This window comes from Pygocentrus nattereri, chromosome 21 (assembly GCF_015220715.1).
Source record: "Pygocentrus nattereri isolate fPygNat1 chromosome 21, fPygNat1.pri, whole genome shotgun sequence".
NCBI classification, from domain to species: domain Eukaryota; kingdom Metazoa; phylum Chordata; class Actinopteri; order Characiformes; family Serrasalmidae; genus Pygocentrus; species Pygocentrus nattereri.
In genome coordinates, this window is record NC_051231.1 from 30665049 (window position 1) to 30689687 (window position 24639).

General features: G+C 40.1%; 1 protein-coding gene across 22 annotated transcripts in view; it reads left to right on the plus strand.

Moving 5' to 3' along the window:
• itpr1b (inositol 1,4,5-trisphosphate receptor, type 1b) overlaps window positions 1–24639 on the plus strand; it is a 173487-nt gene that overhangs the window by 120063 nt on the left and 28785 nt on the right. For 16 of the 22 annotated variants that reach the window (XM_017710893.2, XM_017710902.2, XM_017710949.2 and 13 more), the window contains 9 exons: window positions 752–935; window positions 1185–1435; window positions 2430–2630; window positions 2967–3077; window positions 4174–4269; window positions 4982–5116; window positions 10733–10840; window positions 12720–12951; window positions 16266–16388. In XM_017710893.2, coding sequence (XP_017566382.1) covers window positions 752–935; window positions 1185–1435; window positions 2430–2630; window positions 2967–3077; window positions 4174–4269; window positions 4982–5116; window positions 10733–10840; window positions 12720–12951; window positions 16266–16388 — 1441 coding nt within the window. The remainder of the gene's footprint in view (window positions 1–751; window positions 936–1184; window positions 1436–2429; window positions 2631–2966; window positions 3078–4173; window positions 4270–4981; window positions 5117–10732; window positions 10841–12719; window positions 12952–16265; window positions 16389–24639) is intronic. The other 6 variants (XM_017710939.2, XM_037532081.1, XM_017711034.2 and 3 more) reach the window with 1 other exon arrangement.

Consider the following 24639-nt stretch of genomic DNA (forward strand, 5'->3'; position numbering starts at 1 on the left):
AATCTAAAACAATAAAATCCACTCTGCATAGTTTTCAATCCATTATTCAATAAATGTAAAAACATATTTTAAACAATAATTGGTAAATGGTGATTGGTGCTGCTAGTTCAGATGAATCAGATCTGAGGGATCAAAGGCAAAAAGAAACCTGTTCTGTGGTTTTTGAATCTGTATCCTACTAGCTAAACTAGATAAGATAATGCTTTAGTCCCACAGCAGGGAAATTCTACTATATAGACAATGTATATTAGAACTAATCATAAAGGATAAGATACATTAAACATTACAACAGAAGATACAACTAAACATTAATTAGACCATTTTAAATAAAGAAATTGTAATCAAAGTGTAGTACTTAACTAGCTAATGTTTGTTCTTAGGCTTCACTTGGCTAATTTTATTACGAGACCTAGTTGGCTTTTTTTATACTGTAAAGCTATTATGTGGTAATTTTAAGCTTTGTTACAGAATTGGATCCAATTCATCCCTTTTTTCCTTCAGCATTTTCTACTGGTATCGACTAGACACAGACATTGGCTCAGTGTCATCTCTATTTGCGAAGTATCCAACTCACCTAGAATCTGTAGTTGATGGTCTCTAAAGTGTGTGCGTTCTCTTAAAATGAAGTATTTGCTACCACAGTGGCAATCATCGCTCTATAAATGCAACCATAGAGATGATTATTCCATTCATGTTTTCTGTCTCTGTGCCCCCCTCCCTTTTATTCCTCTCCCCTTATCTGTAATTTCAGAGATCATTCTTTATCCGACTGACGCGAGACAATAAGTCAGAGAAGTTCTTTAAGGTCTTCTATGAGCGGATGAAGTTGGCGCAGCAAGAGATCAAAGCCACCATGACGGTCAACACTAGCGACTTGGGCAGCAAACGCAAAGATGAAGACACCAATGATAAAGAAGCACCAACTAAAAAGAAAGGTCAGGAAACCATGGTCCAGAGAGTGGATGGTTCATACTTTAAAACAAATGAATCAGCCTACAGTGGGAGGGAAGGAGGGAGGGAGTTTCTGTTTTTGATAGTGAGACACTGAAACTAGCAGTTGAATGCTCTTAATTAAGCAAGAGCAAAAATTAGACATTATTAACTCTAAATTAGCTTAGTTTCCTAAAGAAGAGTTACTGCCTTGGTTTTCTACCTTATCAAAAATGTCCCATCTTGTCCTCCAGTGAAGGATGTCGCTGTGGTCACTGATGAGGTGCGCGAGCAGCTTCTGGAAGCTTCAACAGCTACAAAGAAGGCTTTCGCGGCTTATCGACGGGAGGTGGACTCGGACGAGCACCTGAGTGCTAGTGAGTCACCGGCGACCTCAGGCGAGAAGAACCAGGACGAGAACGAGATGAGTGTCACCATCACCATCATGCAGCCTATCCTCCGCCTCATGCAGCTGCTCTGTGAAAACCACAACCGCGAACTACAGGTCAGCTACTGTAAACACAGAATGTATCTCAGTAGTGTCCCACTGCGTGAGAGGTAAACGGATTGCCTCTATAACTCTGTGCCAAAACCTATGCTGAGCTGAAGATAGTCCACCACAGCGCCACAATTCAGCAATGATAAGAAATACGCACAGAACTTTTGAAGTATTTGATCTAATGTTGAGTTATTTGGGGTCGCCCACTCCAGTGTATATTGCTTTAACAAGTTCATTTCAGGTATTAGTTTTATGGTCGTTAAAGTTTAGCAAAAATATCTCTGTAAATTGCACATTTGGGAATTGCGGATTCAGATTATTCTGGTTTAGTTGTAATAGCGCATTGCACAGTAGACATTTTCACAAAACGGCTCTAAATGTTTTCAGTTATTTGCCCTTTTCACAGTAAATATTGTCAAAAAGAAATTTTTCAGGTTTGACATGAGCCAAAACAAAAAGTCCTCAAGGATTAACAAGGAAACAAGACTGAGAAGGGGATGCCCTCAGGCCAAAACCAGCAACCGTAGTTACGGTTAATGAGCATTTTTTGGAGAGGTTTCATTGGGGCTTAAAAATACTGAAAAACACCTACATCCAAGACTAGTATTGTGTACTGAAGGAAGTTAATGAGGACATGAGTTACTAAACAGAACAGAACCAGTCAATCGTGGGTTTCACAGGTCTTAAAAAAGAGATGTTCTAAGAGGCTACAATTTTTTTTTATTCAAACCAGTTCATTTCTGTTTGTGTGTAGGTTTGTGTTGTAGTGTTTTTATCGGCCTGCGTTGTGGGGTTTTGTTTTTTTTGCCTGCATCTTACAGACTGAAGCATTTTGTATGTTCACAGTCCAACTCTATGATCTCTATACTCTGTGACCGCTCTCTGTGAACTCTGTGTCGTAATCAAGAATTAACACATCTTTTACCTCCTGTTGGCAAGTTTTAGTTTTTTTTTTTTCCAATGAACTGCATGTTCTCCACTTCTGTTCCTCCCTCTCCAGAACTTCCTGCGCTGTCAGAACAACAAGAACAATTATAACCTGGTGTGTGAGACACTGCAGTTCCTGGACTGCATCTGTGGCAGCACGACAGGAGGCCTGGGACTGCTGGGACTTTACATTAACGAAAAGAATGTGGCTCTTATCAACCAGACTGTTGAGAGCCTTACTGAGTATTGCCAAGGCCCCTGCCATGAGAACCAGGTAGAGCGGACAGATACATGTTAATTGATCAGTTCATTCATTCATTCTTACACACACATACAAAAACTTCCTTGCTAACCCACATAAACAGATCCATCCTACTGAAATGAGTTTCATTTATGTGTAGAATGCTTAACTAGTGCAACTGGATTTGCCTCCACAGCACACACATTATTTCCATTGTGCTCCTTCCTTTTAAGGCACCTTATTGCATAATGGCAGTTGAGCTTTGTCATTTAGTGATTAAATTTTCCACTTGAGTTTTCTTTCTATGAATTTATGCTTTAATACTAATGCCAAAACCACCAGTGCTAACCTTCTCATGTTTCCCCGCAGAACTGCATTGCTACCCATGAGTGTAATGGCATTGACATCATCATTGCCCTGATTCTGAATGATATCAATCCTCTGGGCAAGAAGAGAATGGACCTCGTTCTGGAGCTGAAGGTGTGAATACGCCTGCACACATAACATTCAGTTTATGTCCCTTGAGCAGAATGGCACTCCTAAGTAATCTTGCAAGCCAGACTCTGCCTGTGGTCACAGAATCTGATGTATTTTGTCGCTCAGTGTGGTGAAGAACTGCCTACTTTGAGAGGAAAAAGCAGTTTGACTGACATGCAAAATAGCTGTCCACAAACAATTGTTTTTGTGTGATCAGGTTATTTTCAAGACAGGGCTACAAAATATCTGGCCAAACACACAAGGATATCTCGCTTGCTGTCTTTAACACCTTAACTTTCTAGGTTTATTACATGCTATGGCTTTTTATTCAGTAACTACAGGGGCAGTGCAAACTAATTGAGTTTTTCTTAGGTTATAGAAGGGTGTAGTAAAACTTTGGGTCAACTGCTTGGGAAGGGGGAAGTATTAAATGCATTTTAAAAATGCAGTGTTGTGAGTATTACAAATATTTTTCAACCCAGCAAATACATCTTGCTCACAAAGACTCACAAAGTCCTGGCAAATAGAACGGGTAACCTATTTACAGAATTGATCATACAACAGATTAAAACACAGTTTTACATGCAAGTACATCCAGTGTGCAAATAGCGGTTCAGAATGCAGTGGTGTGTAGTAAATATCACATGGTCCAAATCTCTGTGGTGGAGCATCTGAGGCTGAGGTGGCTGTAATGTAAAATTTCACATCACTGAATGTCTTGCAGTTTTGCTATAACATTAGATTGCCTATGACCTTGAACACATATCACTGCTGTTGGAACAAAATCTCATATCTACAAAATGACAGCTTTACAGGAGAAGGAAAAAACATACTTTACTTTTAATGTAAGTCAATGGAACCAAACTTCTTTTGAAGTAATTCTGAGCCATTTGCTTTGGTCCATTAGTCATGAAATTTAAACACCTTGTAAAGGGCAACAGGCGTTTTCAAATAATGTCAAAAAGTGAAAAATGGAGATGTTTTGTTCCAAAAGCAGAGATATGAAAGTTGTCTGTATTCAAGAGCTGTTCTGATGTGCTTGGCTTTCTGGGATTTTCTGGGTAGTTCGGATGTAACTCTGGACATGTTTCTGTCTCAGAATAATGCCTCCAAGCTGCTCCTGGCCATCATGGAGAGTCGCCATGACAGTGAGAATGCAGAACGGATCTTGTACAATATGAGGCCTAAAGAACTGGTGAGAATCTTCATCTTTATGTACAAGCTTTGTATTACATTCTAACTTTCCATATATATAGTATTAGCAGGCATGAAATGTTATGGACTGACACAAAGTTGAGGCAAGATCTGATGTGATTGCTTTTGTGTACTCACAGCAAAACATTTAGGTCACCTCAGGTTACCATCTGCTTCTAATTTGGGACATTTCTTTGTAAAAGCAGGTAGTAAAGACTGAAATGTGAAAAATGTGCTTATCTCACCTTTAAATTACATAGAGTATCACTTCCCTGATGAGAAGATGTGTTTTAAGATGCCCAGTAAAGTATGAGATAAGAATCTACATTGGATGCAGGGTGATGCTACACCCGATCTTTTCATTGGTCACTTATGATATGATTTGTCTCGTGCTGTGGCAGGCTTAGCTGAGGAATGCTGCTTGCCTTGTTGATGGTGCAGAAACTCCACAAAACATGTTTCTGCAGGCATGCACACTTTTAAACTGGTGTGTGCACTCGCACAGACACACTCTACTTACAGAAACAGTTTAATGTACATGCTTTCACAAAAACTCATGCAGACACATGCATAACTTCCCATGCACTTTATACGTGGACACACGTGAACTGCCTGAAGGTGGTTTTGGTGTTGTGCACAGTTGTACAAGCTCACTCACAAGTTAATCAGCACATACATGCCGTCTGAGGATTATTTTGTGTTGATGTGTGCAGGTGGAGGTGATAAAGAAGGCTTACATGCAGGGAGAGGTCGAAGTGGAACATTCTGAGGAAGATGGGGAGGGTGAAGAGGAGCATGCTGCTTCGCCTCGAAATGTCGGCCACAACATTTACATTTTGGCCCATCAGGTGAAGACATGCATGCACACATGCACACTCTCTTGGTCTCTCGAGCATCTGAACAACTGGCACTTCACTTTTGCATTGTTTAACTACCAGTGAAACTTGCACACCAAATGCTCCATCAAAAGTATTTCATATTAAATACATCTTGATAAAAAAATGATTTGAATAATTAACTTCAGAAATATCACCAATAGTCACATATCAAATTTTTATGGCAGTGGTGGCCTTTGGCTTCAAAACGTCAAGGAGTCTCTTCAGCCGATTACCCTATCCAGCACTTCCAGCACACAGGTTCCCTATATAGTTTCCAAGAAAAAAAAAACTCTTCACTGGTATAAAGCCTCCCATGAGCCCCTAGCTCATGGTATGGCCCATCTGGGGGTCCTAATGACCTGGTTGGGAACACTTTTTAAAAGATGATTCTTTAAAGAACCATAAATTGACATGTTCTTCTATGACATTGCTTCAAAGATTCATGATTTGTTGCCTTTATATTTAAGACTGCAGACCAGCGATCCTCAAACATGTCCTCACAGTCCGCTGTAAAGTCCACATTTTTACTCCCTACTCCAACACAAGGACAGAGGAAAATGTTGATTTTTGGAGGTCATGAGGACTAGTTTTAAGAACCACTTGTGTAGTCAACCATTTTTAAATACCTGTGGCTCGGTGGGTAAGAGTGACATTCCAGGACCCAAAATTTACAGGGTTTTCCGTAAGGATGTGCTTACTGACTAATTTTGATATTTGGTTTAGCGTAAGGAATGAAAAAGAACATTCTGTATATTTTGTTGCACAGAAATATAGCTGAGAAATTCTCTTGAAATAGACTTTTGTAAATAAATAATAATAAACTGATGTAAAGGTAGTAATCTTTCAAGCACCTGTTCGTGTTTTGTGAGGGAAGCTGTTCGGCGTGTGAAGGCTGCAGCATGAAATTGTCTGTTTAACAAGCACATCTTGTGCTGCAACACAGTTCTCTTAAGCCAGACTGCAAATCAGGGCATGTACTGACATTGCACATTCAAAGAAAATAGATTGCAAGGCATATATAATTACTTTGGGGCATCTTAATGTTTTGGATGCATGTTTTTTGCACATTTTAATAGTTTAACTTGTTTGACAGTTGCAGCAGATGGAAACTATCAGTGATTGACAATGCTATCGTCAGGTGGCTCAAGCCTAGTCTGGTTTGCCTATCATGCTTTTGAACAGAGGCCTCAAAAAAGATCTCAGTGTCTTTTCTAGGCAGTAGCAAAAGAAATTCGCTTCACCAACACAAGTAATTTTATGTGTTCTCTTGCACACAGACAAGAAGATTAAAACACACATTTCCTTCTCTGTTCACACACGCACACACACACACACAGATAAATAGGTTACAACGCACACACACTGCCTGTCATTCTCTTTCTCTGGCCCATACACTCACTCACTCACTTACTCACTCACTCACTCACTCACTCACTCACTCACTCACTCACACTTCTGCATTCACTGTGTCATTTTATCTTGATTATATCATGATCTCGTCCCTCTTTTTCTACTCTCTCCCTGTTGCACTGTTGAGCTGTATAGATTTTCTGCTTGTTCATGTAATTAAGTAGGCCAGATAGCCTGACGGATCAGTTATGTAAGGCGCAGTTAGGAATTAAACGCGTTAGTGGCCTCACTGGCCTCAGGTCAGTGCTCTTCTCATTACTTCCTTTAGGGTCAAAGACAAGGTTGGACAACACTGGGTGTGAGGTTGCATTGTCTGATTTGAAGTTAAAGGAAAACGTTACTTAAATATCCTAATGATGTCAGGACTGAATGAAAGCCTGAAGAGCAGGTTAGCGTTAAGTCAGTCGGATTATCAAAATCAGAGTATTATGGTACATCAATTTCCACATGTGGTGACTTGAAATATCAAATATATAGCATTAAAGTTAACTATACAGAAAAAACAAATAGGAGCTCTGTGCAGACGATATGAAAGGGAAATAATAAAATTTTACTGAATCTGTCTGTAAAGTGACTAAGAGACAGTAGCAGCACTGTCCGCAACATGACTTAGTAGTGGCCCTGTCTATAAAGTGACTTAGAGACAGTAGCAGCACTGTTTGTAAAATGACTTGTCAACAGTAGCAGCACAATAAAGTGAATTGGAGAAAGTAGTAACACTCTCTGTAAAGAAACTTGGCAGGAGAAGGATTGCGGAACTATTTAGTGACAGTAGCAGCACTGTAAAGTGATTTGGTAAAAATGACAGCATTGTCAGTAAAGAGGCTTGGCAACAGTAGCAGCACTGTGTGTAAAGTGACTTGGCAACAGTAGCAGCACTGTGTGTAAAGTGACTTGGCAACAGTAGCAGCGCTGTGTGTAAAGTGACTTGGCAACAGTAGCAGCACTGTGTGTAAAGTGACTTGGCAACAGTAGCAGCACTGTGTGTAAAGTGACTTGGCAACAGTAGCAGCACTGTGTGTAAAGTGACTTGGCAACAGTAGCAGCACTGTGTGTAAAGTGACTTGGCAACAGTAGCAGCACTGTGTGTAAAGTGACTTGGCAACAGTAGCAGCGCTGTGTGTAATGTGCCTTGGCAACAGTAGCAGCGCTGTGTGTAATGTGCCTTGGCAACAGTAGCAGCACTGTGTGTAATGTGCCTTGGCAACAGTAGCAGCGCTGTGTGTAAAGTGACTTGGCAACAGTAGCAGCACTGTGTGTAAAGTGACTTGGCAACAGTAGCAGCGCTGTGTGTAAAGTGACTTGGCAACAGTAGCAGCGCTGTGTGTAAAGTGACTTGGCAACAGTAGCAGCGCTGTGTGTAAAGTGACTTGGCAACAGTAGCAGCGCTGTGTGTAAAGTGACTTGGCAACAGTAGCAGCGCTGTGTGTAAAGTGACTTGGCAACAGTAGCAGCGCTGTGTGTAAAGTGACTTGGCAACAGTAGCAGCGCTGTGTGTAAAGTGACTTGGCAACAGTAGCAGCGCTGTGTGTAAAGTGACTTGGCAACAGTAGCAGCGCTGTGTGTAATGTGACCTGGCAACAGTAGCAGCACTGTGTGTAAAGTGACTTGGCAACGGTAGCAGCACTGTGTGTAAAGTGACTTGGCAACAGTAGCAGCACTGTGTGTAAAAACAATAGCAAAACAGTCTGAAGTGAGTTAGGCAAGAATAGCACCTCTCTCCGGAAAAGGTATTTGGTGACATTACATGTACTATTAGTCAATGTGTCTAATTGTAAAACCGTAATGTGACTGTAAAGTATCTGTAACTTTAGAATAACTATACTTGGCCCGAATTTTTTGTGGTTTTGGGAAGAATGATAATTAGTGACTAATGTTTGGCCAAGATACAGCTTCACTCCACGTGATGGCTAGGCAGTGAATATGTTTGTGCTGTGTTAATCTGACACACTTTAGTCAGCTGAGGATGATGTTATGAGCAAAAGAGGGTGTGTGTGCGTGTTTGTGGGAGTGAGCGAGTGAGTGAGTGTGTGTGTGTGTGTATGAGTATTTGGCTCCTGCAGTGGTGCGCTCATTCGTCAGTGTAGTGTGACATTTCTCCAAAGACAGAAGAATTAAAGCTGCCTCGCTAGTGTTATATGCTGGGCATCATGGCCACGTACAGTGGGGTCCAAAAGTCTGAGACCACATTGAAAATCTGAAATTTATTTTAATTTGCACCGAATTGCAAGGAAGTTAGAAAATGACGTGACAAAGAAGCAACAAAATAAAAGTAAGAGGAAAAATTCAAGGTCTTCGTACTTAAGCAAATTTTTGTTACCGACCGCTTTAAGGCCTTTGTACAAGCAAGCCAGAAGTTTTCTTCCATGGGTGTTTGTGTGAAACACAAACATATGGAGTCCATGCCAGTTCCAGTAAACACTGTCGTTAACGCAAAAGGGGATATACCACTGAAAACTAAGAAATGTTGAAATTCATGCTAAGATTTCAAAACTTTTACCTTACATCATTATAATATTACTTGTGTTGTATGTCAAATGTAAAAGAAATTCAAAATAGAAGTATTTTCACTTATTCACTTCAATTATTGCCAGGATTCCACAATGTTTAATGCTAATTTTTCCACAGTGAAATACTGTAGGTGTTATTGAGCTGTACCACACAGCAATATGGGATATGACAGCAGCTAACGCCCTGTTGGATTAGTTTTACCTGGGATGTTGCTGCAATTTGAGGGATTGCCAATGTACTCCATGATTTTAATCCATGAATCTGCTATGTTTGTAGTTTTTACAAGTTTGCTAAGTCATTATTCCAGAGCGAATTACTTTCTTTTAGCCATATTCTAGCTGGATTTACTTTTACCAGACGAGGTCCTGTAATGTTAAGAGTGCATGATTTTCCTGGCTGATTCTCATCTGTGTAATTTCCCTAAATTATCCCAAACATCCCGTATCGAAACAGTCATGCAGACGTTTACGTCAGCACTGTGTGACAGGCGCCATACTTCCAAACAATAACGTGTTTTGTGGTGAAATGGCAAATATGACACAATAAAAAAAATTAAAGTGTGACAGTGGAGGGAGAAAATCTTTAGATCTCATTTTATTGTGTGGTGCAGCCCGTTATCACAGACAGATCCAAATGATGGTGCGTAATCATAGCATATGGAGGGACTGTACACTGAATTGTGTCACAAATTGACTTGTAATATTCCAGAATAAACTCAAGACAGAAAACACATTGATTAGTGAGTGGTTCTTTCCTTTTTCCTTCTTGTAATTTGACCATCACCAAAGATATTGTTTATTTCAGTGGTCTTTTCATGAACTTGTCAATTAAAGAATTGGATCACATCAAACTTCATTTTAGCTGTTAGCCTTGTCTGCAGGTTCCAAAAAAAATGTGCTGTTTTCTGTTACTCAGCTTTATTACATTACTTTAAGGTAATTCAAACAGGACTGCTGTTCCTGAGGGAGCTCCAATTTCAGCAAACCTTAGAAGATGGTTAACTCTGAATTATTACAGACATATTAAAACTACTGACATTGGAGATTCGTATGGAGTAAAATTACAGATCTAATCAGTATTCTCTCAGGTTATAGTAGCTCTCTAGGTAATACCAATCCAGCTCCAATAGGGCTTAAAATTAAAACTAAGAGTAAACTAAGACTAAACTCTGAGCTTCTTCTGTAATGGCAGTCCTGTTAAAATCAACCTCACACTAATATAATAACAAATCCTAATGGACATCAGTGCCTTTCTTTTTTGCGAGTGGGAGATGAAATGGAACTCTTGGCACAATTCTTTTATTCTCAAAACGGTTTTAATGATGGGCTAATTAGAAGGAGAAGATCAATTTTATTTCTGTCCTGTTGGGAGACATTTGTTAATTTGACTGAGCCCATTTCACTAATCTAGTGCTTTTCTCTCTCATATTAACTGGAAGTTTGTTTTTGTTGTTTGTTTGAATACATTTAATTCTAATCTTAACGCTGAAGTGAATGATCGGGTACACAGATACTTTATCTCATGCAGATTGGCTAGTCGATTTCCTAACAAATGAAATTATCAGACCTAACCCAGCTCAAATAGGTCCCCCCCCCTCTTTTTTTTTTATACCGTGCAGTGTACTTTGTAACTGACCATCTAACCTCTTTCCAATCACTCTTACAGCTGGCCAGACATAACAAGGAGCTTCAGGCCATGCTGAAGGCGGGAGGCACCTACGGCGAGGGCGACGAAGCTCTGGAGTTCTATGCCAAACACACTGCTCAAATCGAGGTGTGTAGTTCCTGCCTCTGGGTGCCTTTTTTGATCTCACTTCTTTAGGGTAATGTTCCAGTGTAGCTGGAGAGCAGTATGGTGGTGTGTTAGTACATCCATCAACTTTAAAACATACTTTCTTTAAAATCCACTTGTAAACATGGAAACTGATCTGAGGCACTGAGTAACCAGCCATTATTGTTTAATAATGGTTTACAAATGAAAATGATTTGGCTTATTTGCATACCATTGTTTGCATGTGGAGACGCTGTTCTGACAGTGTGTTAAAGCAAATGGGACAAGGTTTCATTAAAGGGACCGGAGTCAAGCCAGGTGTGTTAGATGAATCCCAGTAAAGCTGAATTTTTGGTCCAAGCTCAAATACAGCCCACTTACTTTTGTCTGAAGTCCAACACTGACCCAAACAGGCTTATCATCACCCAATGTGCATCTTATTTACCTCACATCCATTTTCCCAATTGAGGGCCTTGTGGATTTTCAACAGCACAATTGATTGAATCTAGCATGCCAGATTAAAAGCTGTTTTAAGGTAACAGTATAGAGGATGTATAAACATGAGAAAATCGGTTACACAAAGCAGGCAGTGAGAATCCCAGAATGTCTGAGTCTGACAGATATTTGAAACATCTAGGTTCAGACAAATATCTAAATAAGTTCTAGCTAGCCACCAAGTTCATCCTAGGTCAACACTACAAATATTTTTATTTTAATTACTTATGAGCTACAGTCCCCTCTGGCCTGATCAGATTGATCTTCCATTGAAATCTAGAGAAATCTAACTGTTCATTGAGGTGGAGTTATTCAAAGGAGCATCCTCTTTATGAAAAAAATACCGGTAAGCATTTCTTTCAAAAACATGTCACAGTTACTTGTATCTCTGCATTTAGTCATTTGGGCACCTTCCCTTTGCCAAAGCCCTTGGTCCTCCTTTGTGAATTCTTTGCTTTAGGTCAAGCTTCAGGTCAACCCCTCAGTTTTTGGGGGGGTTGTTTATATCAGGATTAGTACTGATGCTGCAAAAACTTAATTGTATAGTCGTTAAACATTTTTTGGGTTGAGTGTCCTGCTGGAAAATCTATCTATGACTCATTGTTGGCTTCTTGGCAGACATTTAACATACTTGACATTATGGTGTTCCTGGCCTTTTTTGAGTAAAACATATGGACACCACAGGTTCTCCGTCACACTAGATCAGACTAGTGACATTTGTTTTTCTTTTTCTTTTCCTTTCCTTTTTTTTTTTTTTTTTTTTTTTACCAGAAAGTTCTTTTTTGTTTCATCTGGCCGTATAACACAGTTCCAAAGTTCTGCTGATGTTTAGCATATGACGGGCACTAATGTTTGTGGTATGGAGAGATGTGTAACTGTGATCTTGGAGGCTTGGTGGCCTCAGGATGTAATGGGCTCTCCAACTCTGATGCTTGGAGAAAGTTTTACTTATTGAATCATCCTCCTTGGGGTGTGTGGGAGCCAAATACACTTGTGTCCTTTTAGATGACGGTTCATCCCAGCATCATGGGTTTGAAACTTTTTAATCATTAACCTTATGGGTAGTTTTAGGCGTGAAGCTATTTTTGTAGCCATCCCCTGATTTATAAAGGTCAATAGCCTTTTCTTTTATTTCCTTTGTGTGTTTCCTGATGGATGAGTAAAAGTGTCTGGATAGGATGTCGCCTCATATTCATATCCCAGTGAAACAGTGTTCGATTACCACTTTAGATTTTTTGAGGACAAAAAGGTGCAATATGCATTTAAAAAAGCCAACCTTTTTATTATAGATCTCATAATGTCTGATTACTACTACAAAGTGTTCTTCAAACTGATGATGCTTTTTCCAGGGGTAGCAATAATTATGATGATTGTGATTGTTTCCCAGATTGTACGTCTGGACCGGACCATGGAGCAGATCGTCTTCCCTGTGCCCAACATCTGCGAGTTCCTCACACTGGAGTCAAAGCTGCGTGTGTATTACACCACAGAACGGGACGAACAGGGCAGCAAGATCAACGACTTCTTTGTGCGTTGCGAAGACCTCTTCAATGAGATGAACTGGCAGAAGAAACTGCGAGGTACTCAACCGGCCACTGGTAACGCAAACTCCGTGCCCTGTGCGTGGACCCTCTCCCTTCCTATCCGTCCTAAGTAAGGTGCATACACGCCCTCTCCCTCCCTGAAGCCCCACGTAAACTTCAGGTAAAGCCCACTCTCGAAGCACCTGAGCTGGCACAGGTGGCTCATCCTGATCCCCTATGAGCCAGGGCAGAGGGGAGGGGGTGTAAACACTAAAAATAACAATGAAGTTTAAAGTTATAAGATGATGAAGTGTATAGTTTAAGAAGCTCCTGGTTATATTTGTAGTCAAAGACAGCAAGGAAGGGTAGGAGACTCGTGTGAATGTGAATGAGCGGAAATCAGAGTTATATGACTGTTGCCTTCCTTCCTGAACTTAAAGGAAAACTCCAGCATTTTTAACCTAATCTCAGTCTACAAGCCAATAGGAAGATGTCTTTTATTATAAATGATTTATAGATCACTTTCAAGACTTTTGAAAGTTACATGTTCTTGTAAGTAGGCTTTACACATACAAGAAATGTCAATGTCATGTTATGATTAATGCCACCTTTTAAGAGAAAATAAGTATTGTTCCATTCTACGTCAGCTGTTCTTTTCAACGTGTTCTGTTTAACATTGTTAGAAATGAAAACATGGCAATTTGAAATTAATCTCTTCAAATATGTTTTGAGTCAAAGGTTTTTTTTTTCCCCTGTTTTTTTACTAACTGTTGGAAGACCTGTCGCATAAAGAGACTGAAAAACGCTGGAGTATTCCTTTAAAGTAATTAATCCAGGATAAAATGTCTCTCTCTTAGAGGAGGGAGAGAAGAATGAGAATGAGAGAAAAAGAAAAAGACGCAGAGAGAGAGAAGATGGAATTGAGAAAGGGATGAGCAACAGAGAATGAGGGAGTTGGGTTAGAGAGATGGAGGAGTGATGGAGTGTTCAGGAAATAAAGCCAGTTGGAATAAGCGATTGTTGGTAAAATTAAGGCCAGGAATAAAGACTTTTCCATCAACAGCATTTGAATTGATACTAAGGTAGGAAAATGGTGGTGAGAAATGTGGTGGCTTGTGAGAAAGAAGTTTTTCTTAAGTAAAGAAAAGAGGAAGAAAAATAATGAGACACACCACAAGGTTGAGATGAAGAAAGCCATGTAGTAATCTCAGACCTGACCATAGGGACAAGTAGAGAAAAGAGAGGGGGAGGTCAACATTTCTGTCCTTGTTTTCAGTTAGATCTTTTAGGTCTTAACCATCTGCTAGACTTCAGCAAACCAGTAGAATTGTGTCTTAAACTGATACGTCTGTGCAAAATATCAGACCAGTTAAAAAAGTGCAAAATATCAGACCAGTTAAAAAAAAAAAAAAAAAGCACATAAAGAAGCCATCCTTATCTTTGTGAGGAGAAACTTTTAGCTGAAGCTTCATCATTATCTGATGATGAGGGTTCACAGTCTTGCTTTTGCCCCGGTGAGGTTGTGAATGATCACTTAATGGTGTGAGTGCTCTAGGCGACAGCATTATGTTACAATTTTGAATCTCAGAGCATAGGCCATGTTCGTTGGCTCCAACCACAAGTCATGAGTGCGGTGGATTCTGCGTATTTAAAGTTCCCTCCTTTAGTTCCCCTTTTCAAATCAAAACCAACCAGATGTCAAAATAATCAGAAGTCGAGAGAGTTCTCGGGGAGGAGGGCTCCGCAGTTGAGGGTAACAGTCTATCGGGCATCGTATGACTGCACTGGTCGAGGCTAATGAAGACTCTTTCTTTCTCCGTCTATTTTGTATTTTTGTCACGTCTGTGGCCTTACCAATTAATTTGTGCAGTTCTCACAAAAGTTGCATGCTTGACTGTTGCACCTCCTTGCTATTTTAAAGGTGCTACTTTAGTTTGAACTTTCCCAAAAAGAAACTGTGGCATGCGCCCGCCCCCTGGGCCCCGGCGATGATGGCCGCAAGAGCCAGCAGAAAGGCGGGGCCTGAACACAGAGCGGAAAGGAACCTCGGCAATGACTCCAGGGAGAGAGCCGCGAGGGTGGAGGGGGCGGAGCGCATGCCACAGAAGCTAATTAGCCAAGTGGGACGCTCACTGGGACCGAGTTAAGGTTAAATGGGTTGTGTGCTTTGGTCAGTGGGTTTAGGTCTTTTTTTTTGTTTTGTTTTTTAAAGTAGCGTTGAATGGAAGCGCTGGAGGTTGCCGTGGAAACCAATCCATTGCAGTCCTTGTGTTGGACGTTTTGCCGGTTCTTTATCATTGGACTATGGCACGCTGTTCTTTTTAATTACCCTCTTAAGTTCCGTGCATGTGTTGTTTCTGCTCCCTGAAAATAGACCCAGGGCATTTTGAACATGTGCTAGCACAGAAGCAGCGTCAGCGTTGCCATGGAAACTGCTTGCTGCCTCCAGTAACGACAGCAGACAGAGACAGCATGAATGAACTCCTGTGTCGCTGTCATTTTTTGTGAAAAAGAAATTACTAGAATGAGTGCTGTAGAGACGAGCTCCTGGCTGGCACCATAAATCCTCCTGGCTTGCAGTCATGAGTAGTAGCACTTTGACATCAGCACTGATCCTGCAAACATTTTGTTTCTATATGAGCAATAAAATAATTAACATTCATGTTAATTATGTAAATTCATAAATTAAGAGCTATATAGATGAGTAATTCCACAGCTGCAGGTAAAATATGACAATTTCAGACCCAGTAAACATCTATCAGGTATTATTTAACAACCAAAATCAAGCTACCTGGTCGCTAGTGAATCTAGTACTTTTAATATTGGCTCCAATTTTGTTATCATTATTAAAACAAAGCCAAAACCGCCAAAAAATTATTGGGTGTGACTAGTGTTGACTATATTGTTCAAAGAAAACCAAAAATTACAACCAATTAATAGTCAATTAATCTAAACATCATCATTCAGCATTTATGGCTTAGATAAGGACCTAGGATTTAATAGTAGTACAGTTAAATGCTTATTTGAGCAACAACCTGATGTTGCTTTGATGTTCAGAATTTGTTGTACATATGTATGTTTATAGCGTTGTGGTATTAGATCTGTAAAAGTTGAGAAATACTTCAGACTTGCCTTGTTTATTTGCCAAGGGGGTGTAGTGGGTATCTAGATGTACTGCATGGACATGCATTTTGTATACAGGTTTGTGTTTGGTTGGATTAAGAGTCTGTAAACCTTGTATGTGTATTTGGCTTATTTAAGAGTCAAAGATTATACAAGAGTGTGTGTGTGTGTGTGTGTGTGTGTGTGTGTGTGTGTGTGTGTGTGTGTGTGTGTGTGTAATAAGGTGCTGTATGTCTGGGTAAAAGTGACTGAGTGTGTATTCTATCTTTTCCATTTTCCCTCTGTAGCTCAGCCCATTCTGTACTGGTGTTCAAGAAACATGTCCTTCTGGAGCAGCATCTCCTTCAACCTGGCTGTGCTCATGAACCTGCTGGTGGCCTTCTTTTACCCGCTGGAGGGCGTCCGTGGAGGTGAGACTCTCATGCACGTAGGTATATGTGAAGGTGTTGTCAAAGTCATAAGAAGAAGTTTGAGGTAAACAATGTAGGAGTTTTTTCTCTATATTTTCCATAAGTAATTGAACAAGAGTTGTTTCTTTGCCAACTGTGTGTCATGGTATCATTAGGTTATGCATACGAGCTACAAACAAGTACAGTTGGTTCTGGATATTAAATTTAGAGTCTGTTGCTGTCATCTGTCAACACAGGGACCATCGATGCAGCTCTGCCGGTAAAGCAGGCCATGCAGCTGAAAAAATCTAAATAAATGAGGAATGAAAAGAAAAAAAAAACTGTGAAGAGAAGAAAACACATACATGACCTTAGAGGGACCTTAGAGTCCCTCTATGGACAGGTTACCACCAATGGACTAACTGTCGCATAGCAAGCAGTACAAAAGCACAGCTAGAAAGTGTCACACTGAGAGCACTTTATTTAGTAAATCCATTATATTTGATATCAGCAAATTGCCTCTTCACAAAATGCTGTCCTTGAGCTAAAAAATATGGACCAGGCTTGTTACATTGGCTGAGGTAATAGACCATTAGCATTTATCTGTTTGTCTGAAAACCTCTTGATGTCAATTTCAATCCTTGTGTCATCAGCCATTGATGTCTGTGGTCTTATTCTGGTTTTAATTTAATGCAGTAATAGCAAACTGCTGAATGTCATGCTGTGGCGCTCAGAGAAACTGAGCGGTGCTTGAAGTGGCCGAGCACCTCCAGGCATTGATGCTGAAGGTTGGGGATGGTGTGTGCACCTTTGAAACAATGGTTTCAATTTTTTTTGATGCTTAGCTACATGGTGCAACATAGATGGTTTACAGTGGAAGTTAAGTCCTATAGACAGATAAGGAAGGTGGAATAGCTTATGATCTAAAGCACTTTTTCTAATCCCTTGTCCTGGTGGTCCATTTTACTGCACATATTAGTGCTTTTTCTGCTTTAACACAAGCACTTCAACTCAGAAGGTCTTGTTAATGGAATGATGAGATGGATCGGGTCAGTTGGGACCAGGGAAAACATAAGTGTCCATGGCAGTTGGCCTCCAGGGCCAACATTGTGAAACGCTGATTGAAAGTATTCAGCCTCATCTGGTGAAACATGGCAGCATGTACAGAGAAACGCCATGATGACTACGTATTTCAGACACTGAGGACAGATGTCCGAGAAGATGCCACCTAAGATTTCCAAGTACATGTTTAAGTACTTGAAATTCTCTGAAATGTATAATAAGATCTTTCTTTTGTAAATACATAAACACACTAAGCCAGTCACACAGCTTACATAACTAAATGTTTCAGGTGCAGACATTTGTGCCAGTCATATGCAAAAGCCTTAGTACTGGTACTGCGCAGGATGGAAAAAATACCATATTGTGATAATATTGCTTCACGTTGAACGACTCTAGAGAGCCAATGAAGAGGCTGTGGGAAGCCTGAGTCAGACATGTGAAAGAAGCTCTAAACTATGTCTTGGTGAGCACCACCCGTCATGGAGACTGAATTTAAGGAAACCACCAACAATGTCACACTCAAAATGGATGTCAGAGCTCTGTGAACACTGTACACACCCAACAAGTTTTTTGGAATGTGATGGCTAAGCAAAAATACAAACTAGGTCACCACACGGCTGTAACTCGCAACATCAAAAGGTCTGCGGATTTTATCACGTTTGCGTTGAGAGGCTGAGGAACAGAAGCTGGTTCAACTCTCTCGCTGCTGGCTTTATATTATACACAAGAACCTGATTGTGTGTTTTTTATAAGGGCAATTTGGTATAAACCTCTCAATGTGTGTAAACATGCAACAAGCATGCCAGTCAAATGAAATACAAACATGGAGCTTGTGCCCAAGTCAGGCTATAATCTACAGCCTCATAAAGCCAGAACAAACCATATTCTGCTGTTAGTCTTTGTTTTAATGCGGCTTACAACATAAAGGAAGAAACAAGTATAATTTTTATGCTACGCGATTGATGCCTAATTTTGATTTTGATTTATTTATTTATTTATGACAGTGTAAACTGTTTGGTTTCAGATAAATATATACAACAACTCTATGCTTGTTCTGTGCACCTTCATATCTTCAAATAATTGATAGGAAGCTTATATTTGTGGTAAATAATATTTTTGAAACATCTAAAATACCTTCTGGTGTCTAGTTTATAAGATTTAAATCTGCATTCTGTAAGTTGTTATTGTGCACAGCCTTGTGCACAAGTCACAGTGCACTCTTCATTCATTTAATTTCCAGTCAAAATGGCCTTCAAGTTCAAAATCCTTACTTTTCAGGAGATTTCTGAGGAGAGTAGATATAAGATTATCCAGTTCCATAAGAAAACTCAAGCTCCACTCTTGCTTCAGATCTGAAAACATCCACAGGTGTTTCTGTCCATCCTTCCACTGTGAGAAGCGCTGTGGGTCTGAAAGGATATGTAGCTGATCAAGAAGAACCTCACTGAGAAAAGGAGACAGACAAAAAACCCAGAGTCCAGAACTCAACACGACTGAATGGGGTTGATTACTTGAGAAAATGTTAAAGCAACTTCTAAGGCTGAACTTTAGAGGTGTGGAAAGACGTCGGCAAATTTTAAAAACTGAAAGTTTCTGTGTAAGAATGGAAGCCATGATAAAGACAAAGAGCGGGCACACTCTTTTCCTGTTGTATTTAATGTCAGATTTGACTAGAAATGAAATAAATATAAAGGTCTCTGACCGGTGTACAGTACTGTGTAAATTAAAACATCTGACTAACAGGCTTCAGTTTATTTCAATTGGGAACCATACGTCTGACACAGTGCCCATTGAATATGGTGTCCCTCAGGGTTCCGTCCTTGGTCCCCTCCTTTTTATAATCTATATTCTCCCCCTCGGTTATATTTTTCGTAGTCACAATTTACATTTTCATTGCTATGATGATGATACTCAGATCTATCTCAGCTTCAAACCAGCAGCACTGTTTCCCCCACCCCAGTTAAATAGATGTCTTATTGACCTGAACTCCTGGCTTAGGCCAAATTTTCTTTCTTTAAATGCACACAAAACCGAGTTTATAGTTACAGTCCACTGTTAACGCTCTCAAAAATCTTGCTCTCACTGTAAATGATATTACAATCACTCCATCTGTCACTGTCCGAAACCTAGGTGTTCTTTTTGACCCTTCTTTGTCTTTTGAACCGCACATCAAGTCTCTGTCTAGGTCGGCATTTTTCCACCTTCGCAATATTTCACGTATCCGTCCTTTACTGTCCCCGGCTGCAGCTGAGTCTCTGGTCCATGCTTTTGTTACTTCTCGCCTGGACTATTGTAACTCATTGCTCTATGGGCTCCCCGCTAAGTCACTTAGGTTGTTACAAATAGTGCAAAATTCTGCAGCACGGATTCTCACATACACTAAAAAATCTGAGCACATTACTCCTGTTCTTCAGAGACTTCATTGGCTGCCCATTACTTTACGTATTCACTATAAAATTCTACTTCTCACATTCAAGGCACTTCATGGCCTGGCTGCTGCTTACTTACTCGACCTTCTAATACCCTACAAGCCCACTCGTAACCTCAGGTCTTCGGAAGCAGGCCTTCTAGTGGTCCCTAGGTTCAGGCTCAGCTCTATGGGTGGTCGTTCCTTCAGTGTTGCGGCCCCCTTGCTCTGGAACTCTCTGCCTCTCTCTCTTCGCTCTACCTCTTCTCTTTCTCACTTCAAATCTTTATTGAAATCTCATCTTTTTCTCCTTCATTTTTCTCCTGCATCTTCCTCGGGCCTTGTGTAATGTGATATACATTTTGTAAAGCGACCTTGGGTTTTGTGTAAAGGCGCTATTTAAGTTCAACTTATTATTATTATTATTATTATTATTATTATATTAATATCAGCAGTGTTTACAGACGTTTTAACAATAGTGTTCATTGTGTGCTTACATACATATATCAATCTTTTAATCTGCACACAGTGAAACAATTAAGAACAAGCAAGGTAGACTAATTATAGAATAGCATACAATATTGACATCAACCTTGTAGCCACAAGCTTTGTTTATAATTATCGTTCATTTGAATGAGATACAGATAAATAACCTTTTATATTTTAACTTTATTTCAGGTTGTTGGAAGTAGTGGTTTCCCATGATGTCAGTACAGATATGCTCACTAGAAATAGTTTTTACAATACGTGCATCACTGCTTGTTTGATCTTGTCATGTGATTTATTATAAAGCAGGACAAACTCCTGCTGTCAGTTCTGCGTCAGCACTTTGATCCGTTACGGTGTGATGCTGTGTGTCAGGTGGTTGGTCTTTGCTGTAATGATAGAGTTAATGTGACCTACATCAGCCTGCAACCTGATTACTGATAGTGGTCTCTGATTCAACATCAGTGTTTAAGACGTCACCTGACTCCAACATACATACACACGCAGCCCGACCTCATAATCTTCTGTTACCACATTGCACCAATGTCCCTGATAACCCCAGCTAATTACAGCTCTAAATGTGTGCGGCAGTAAGTGTGTGGAATGTGACACCACTGGCTGTGGGAGCTGAGATTTGGCCCTGAAAACGGAGACCTACATGCTGGTGTGGCACAGGTTCTTACTTCATAGTTACATCAGCTAAGGAGCACCCCTATACAGGTTGGAGCATATATAGTTCCAGTGCGCTGCGTCACCATCTGAATCCCCTTCTCCTTTTTCAGTCCTCTCCTTTCTCTATCTTCTCATCTCTTTTTCAGTCTTCATCTACTCTCCATCACCATTTTTTTCTTTTTGTATTTTAATCTCAATCTCTGTCTCTTTGTCAGTCTGTATCTCCTTTCCATCTCCTTCTCTTTCTCCATCTGCATCTCCTCTCCATCTCCGTCTCTTTCTCCATCTGTATCTCCTCTCCGTCTAATTCTCTTGCTCTCATTGTATATCTTCTACATCTGCATCTCCTCTCCATCTCCTTCTCTTTCTCTCATTGTATATCTTCTACATATGCATCCCTTCTCCATTTCTTTCTCTTTTTGTATCTCCTCTCTATCTCCATCTGCATCGCCTCTCCATCTCCGTCTCTTTTAATGTCTGCATTTCCTCTCCACCTCCTTTTCTACCTCCCCGTCTTTTTTCTATGTCCTGTATCTCTGTCTCTCATTGTATATCCTCTAAATCTGTATCTCCTCTCCATCTCCGTCACTTTCTCCATCTGTATCTCCTCTCCATCTGTCTTTCTCCACCTGTATCTCCTCTCCATCTCCGTCTATTTCTCCATCTGCATCTCCTCTCCATCTTCGTCTCTTTCTCCATCTGCATCTCCTCTCCATCTCTGTCTTTCTCCACCTGTATCTCCTCTCCATCTCTGTATCTCCTCTCCATCTCCGTCTATTTCTCCATCTGCATCTCCTCTCCATCTTCGTCTCTTTCTCCATCTGTATCTACTCTGCATCTCTGTCTCTTTCTCCAACTGCATCTCCTCTCCAAATGACAAATCCGTAATGCCACTGATCCTCTTTAAATGCAATATTAATTAAATGTGTTTTAAGATTTTCTTTCTTATTTTCTCTCTCTCTCTCTCTCTCTCTCTCTCTCTCTCTCTCTCGGTGATGAGTTGTACCATTGTTTGTGGTGCAGTGCTACAGTGAAAAGCCCTGCATTGAGAAGTGGTATAAGCTGTGTATTGTTTAGGCTGGGGTCAGGCAGTGATTTCTCTTTTGTTAGAGCTTCCTCACCGCTGTCTCTGCAGAGTTGAGCCTTTTGGCAGTGTTGCCTTTTTCATGTGGCCTCTGTAGCCGAAGTTCCTCACTTGGTCGAGAGTAACTCAACAGTTACAAGTCGCTGGTTCAGCTCAGGTCACTGAGGGAGAAACATGAAGGAGAAAAGCAGATGTTAACACAGCAATGAAAATTACAACCCCCACCCCGCCCCACCAAGTGTTTTTTTTAATTATGTCTGGCTAGTAAATGTTTAACGTCATATAAACTGGCTTCAGCTGTAATGTATTGCACTCGTTTATCTGGGTCTTTGTCATCTTGTCCTTCGGTTCTGCTGGCAGCTTCAGCTTGGACGGGAGGCCAATTTGAACTTCTTTGTGTTTGCCAGCTCCCACTTTGGTACTTCAGGGATTTTTCTTCTCACTTTTTTCTTTTTTCCTTTTTTTTTTAAATAGCTAACTGTTGCAGCTGCCTGTGCATGAAAACCACATCACTCTTTTCATGATAATGACGTTATAAGATGTTATGAGAAAGCTGCATGCTCTTCCCACTTTCCACTTTATTTTCCTTTATGTGTCCTTTCCTTATTTCCTTTCTTCCTTACCTCTCCTTAAAGGAATAATACAAAGAGTAGCATAATTATGACACATAAAGAGTAGCTGGTTCATATATATATATATATATATATATATTGCTGTTGTCAGAAGAAAACCTTGTATCACCAAAATGGTAACTTTACAGGGAGAAGGGAAAAAAAACAATCAATTGTAAGTCAATTGAACCAGACATTTGGAATGGAAAAAGTAATTTTGGGCTGTTTCTTTTGGTCCATTCATCATGAAATAAGCCAAAAACTCAAAATCACCAAAAAAGGAGATTCAAGGTTTTGTTCCGACAGCAGCGATATTATATATATATATATATATATATATATATATATATATATATATATATATATAAACCAGCTGCTCTTTACATGTCATGATGAGTGGATGAATAGAAATATAATAATTTATGTGAAGTTACAGTAGTTGTTTACACTTTCTTTTACTGTCCTCTAAATTCTAGGTATTAACCAAGTAAGTGTGAAATACAAACTCTAAAGTACTAATTTTGGCCAGTAGTGTTAAGTTCTGAGAACGAAATTACCCTGAAATTCCCAACAAGTGATACCTGTTAACTGAGTAAGTGTACAGTAGTCTCCAAGGCGCTGTCAAATGATGACAAGGACAAAGCCAGTTTTGAATGAAGATTCAAGAGTTTTATGGTCATATTTTATTGTCATCACAGCAGAACGTGCAGTTACACTGTACAGTGAAATTCTTACTTTGCTGTTCCTCCATTCGCCAAATATAATCTTAATATAATCTTATATTAATATAATCTAATAGAAAAAAATAGAAAATATTAGAATTAGAAGAATTTACAACCATCTGTCACTGTGTTTGCACACTGTGAAATTAGACCTTTGCATTCAACCCATCCCTGCAGTGAAACACCAACGTACATGCACACTAGTGAACGCACACACTAGGGGGCAGTGAGCACACTTGCCCGGAGCGGTGGGCAGCCCTATCCACGGCGCCCGGTGAGCAATTGGGGGTTAGGTGCCTTGCTCAAGTCACCTTTAGTCATGGTCCGTCAGCCAAGGGGATCAAACCGGCAATCTTCCAGTCACAGGGCTGGCTCCATTAAATTACCTTGATATGGCTAGTAGGTTCTAGCTATTAAGCTGATAAAAGAACCAATAAAGGTGGTACAAATATACTTACACTAAATTTCTCTTTAATATCACACATTTGTGTATGAACGTAAATCACTAGAATCACCTCAAAGTATCAGGCAGGTTACATGATGCTAAATGACAGCACAAAGTATAAAGAAGTAAATGGTAACACCCTAGTAAAAACACAGTAAGAATCACTGCCTTTTTTAGAGCTTAGATTCACTTCGACTGATACATACTACTACTGGACTCTGTATTTTATTCATATACAGTTATGTACTGTGAAAAGTAACTGTGGAGTTTGAACCACATACCTAGTTAGTATCTAGTACCTGTTGGGCATTTCAGTCCAACTTGGACTGCCTTGGAACTCATCATTGTTACCCAAAATGATCACTTATGATGTTGGTACCCCTTACTGGTGAATTTCTAGAGCTTAATGGACTGTAAAAGGACAATCCCCTCTTGGTTACCGTTTCACAGATTGTGTTTTGACATTGGTGATATGCACATAGGTGATGAAAAGACCAAGCATTCCATGCAATGCTTCTTTCTCTCACTCTGTCTTTCTCACACATATTCTCTGGGAAAGTCCTAGAGACACACCTAAAACTTGCAAATATTTCCTACAGCTGTTTTCCACTGGGCCATTAGCCCCTTAAACAGAAGACTTAATGTTCTGCTATTAATCTTAGGGCTTATTATTGGTCATCGCTTATTCATCAATTACTATGAGACAAATGTGTAACATCTGTAGTTATGAGGGCTGCCTGCAGGAATTTAAGGGGTTAATAGGGAGCTGTGTGTGGTTAGGCA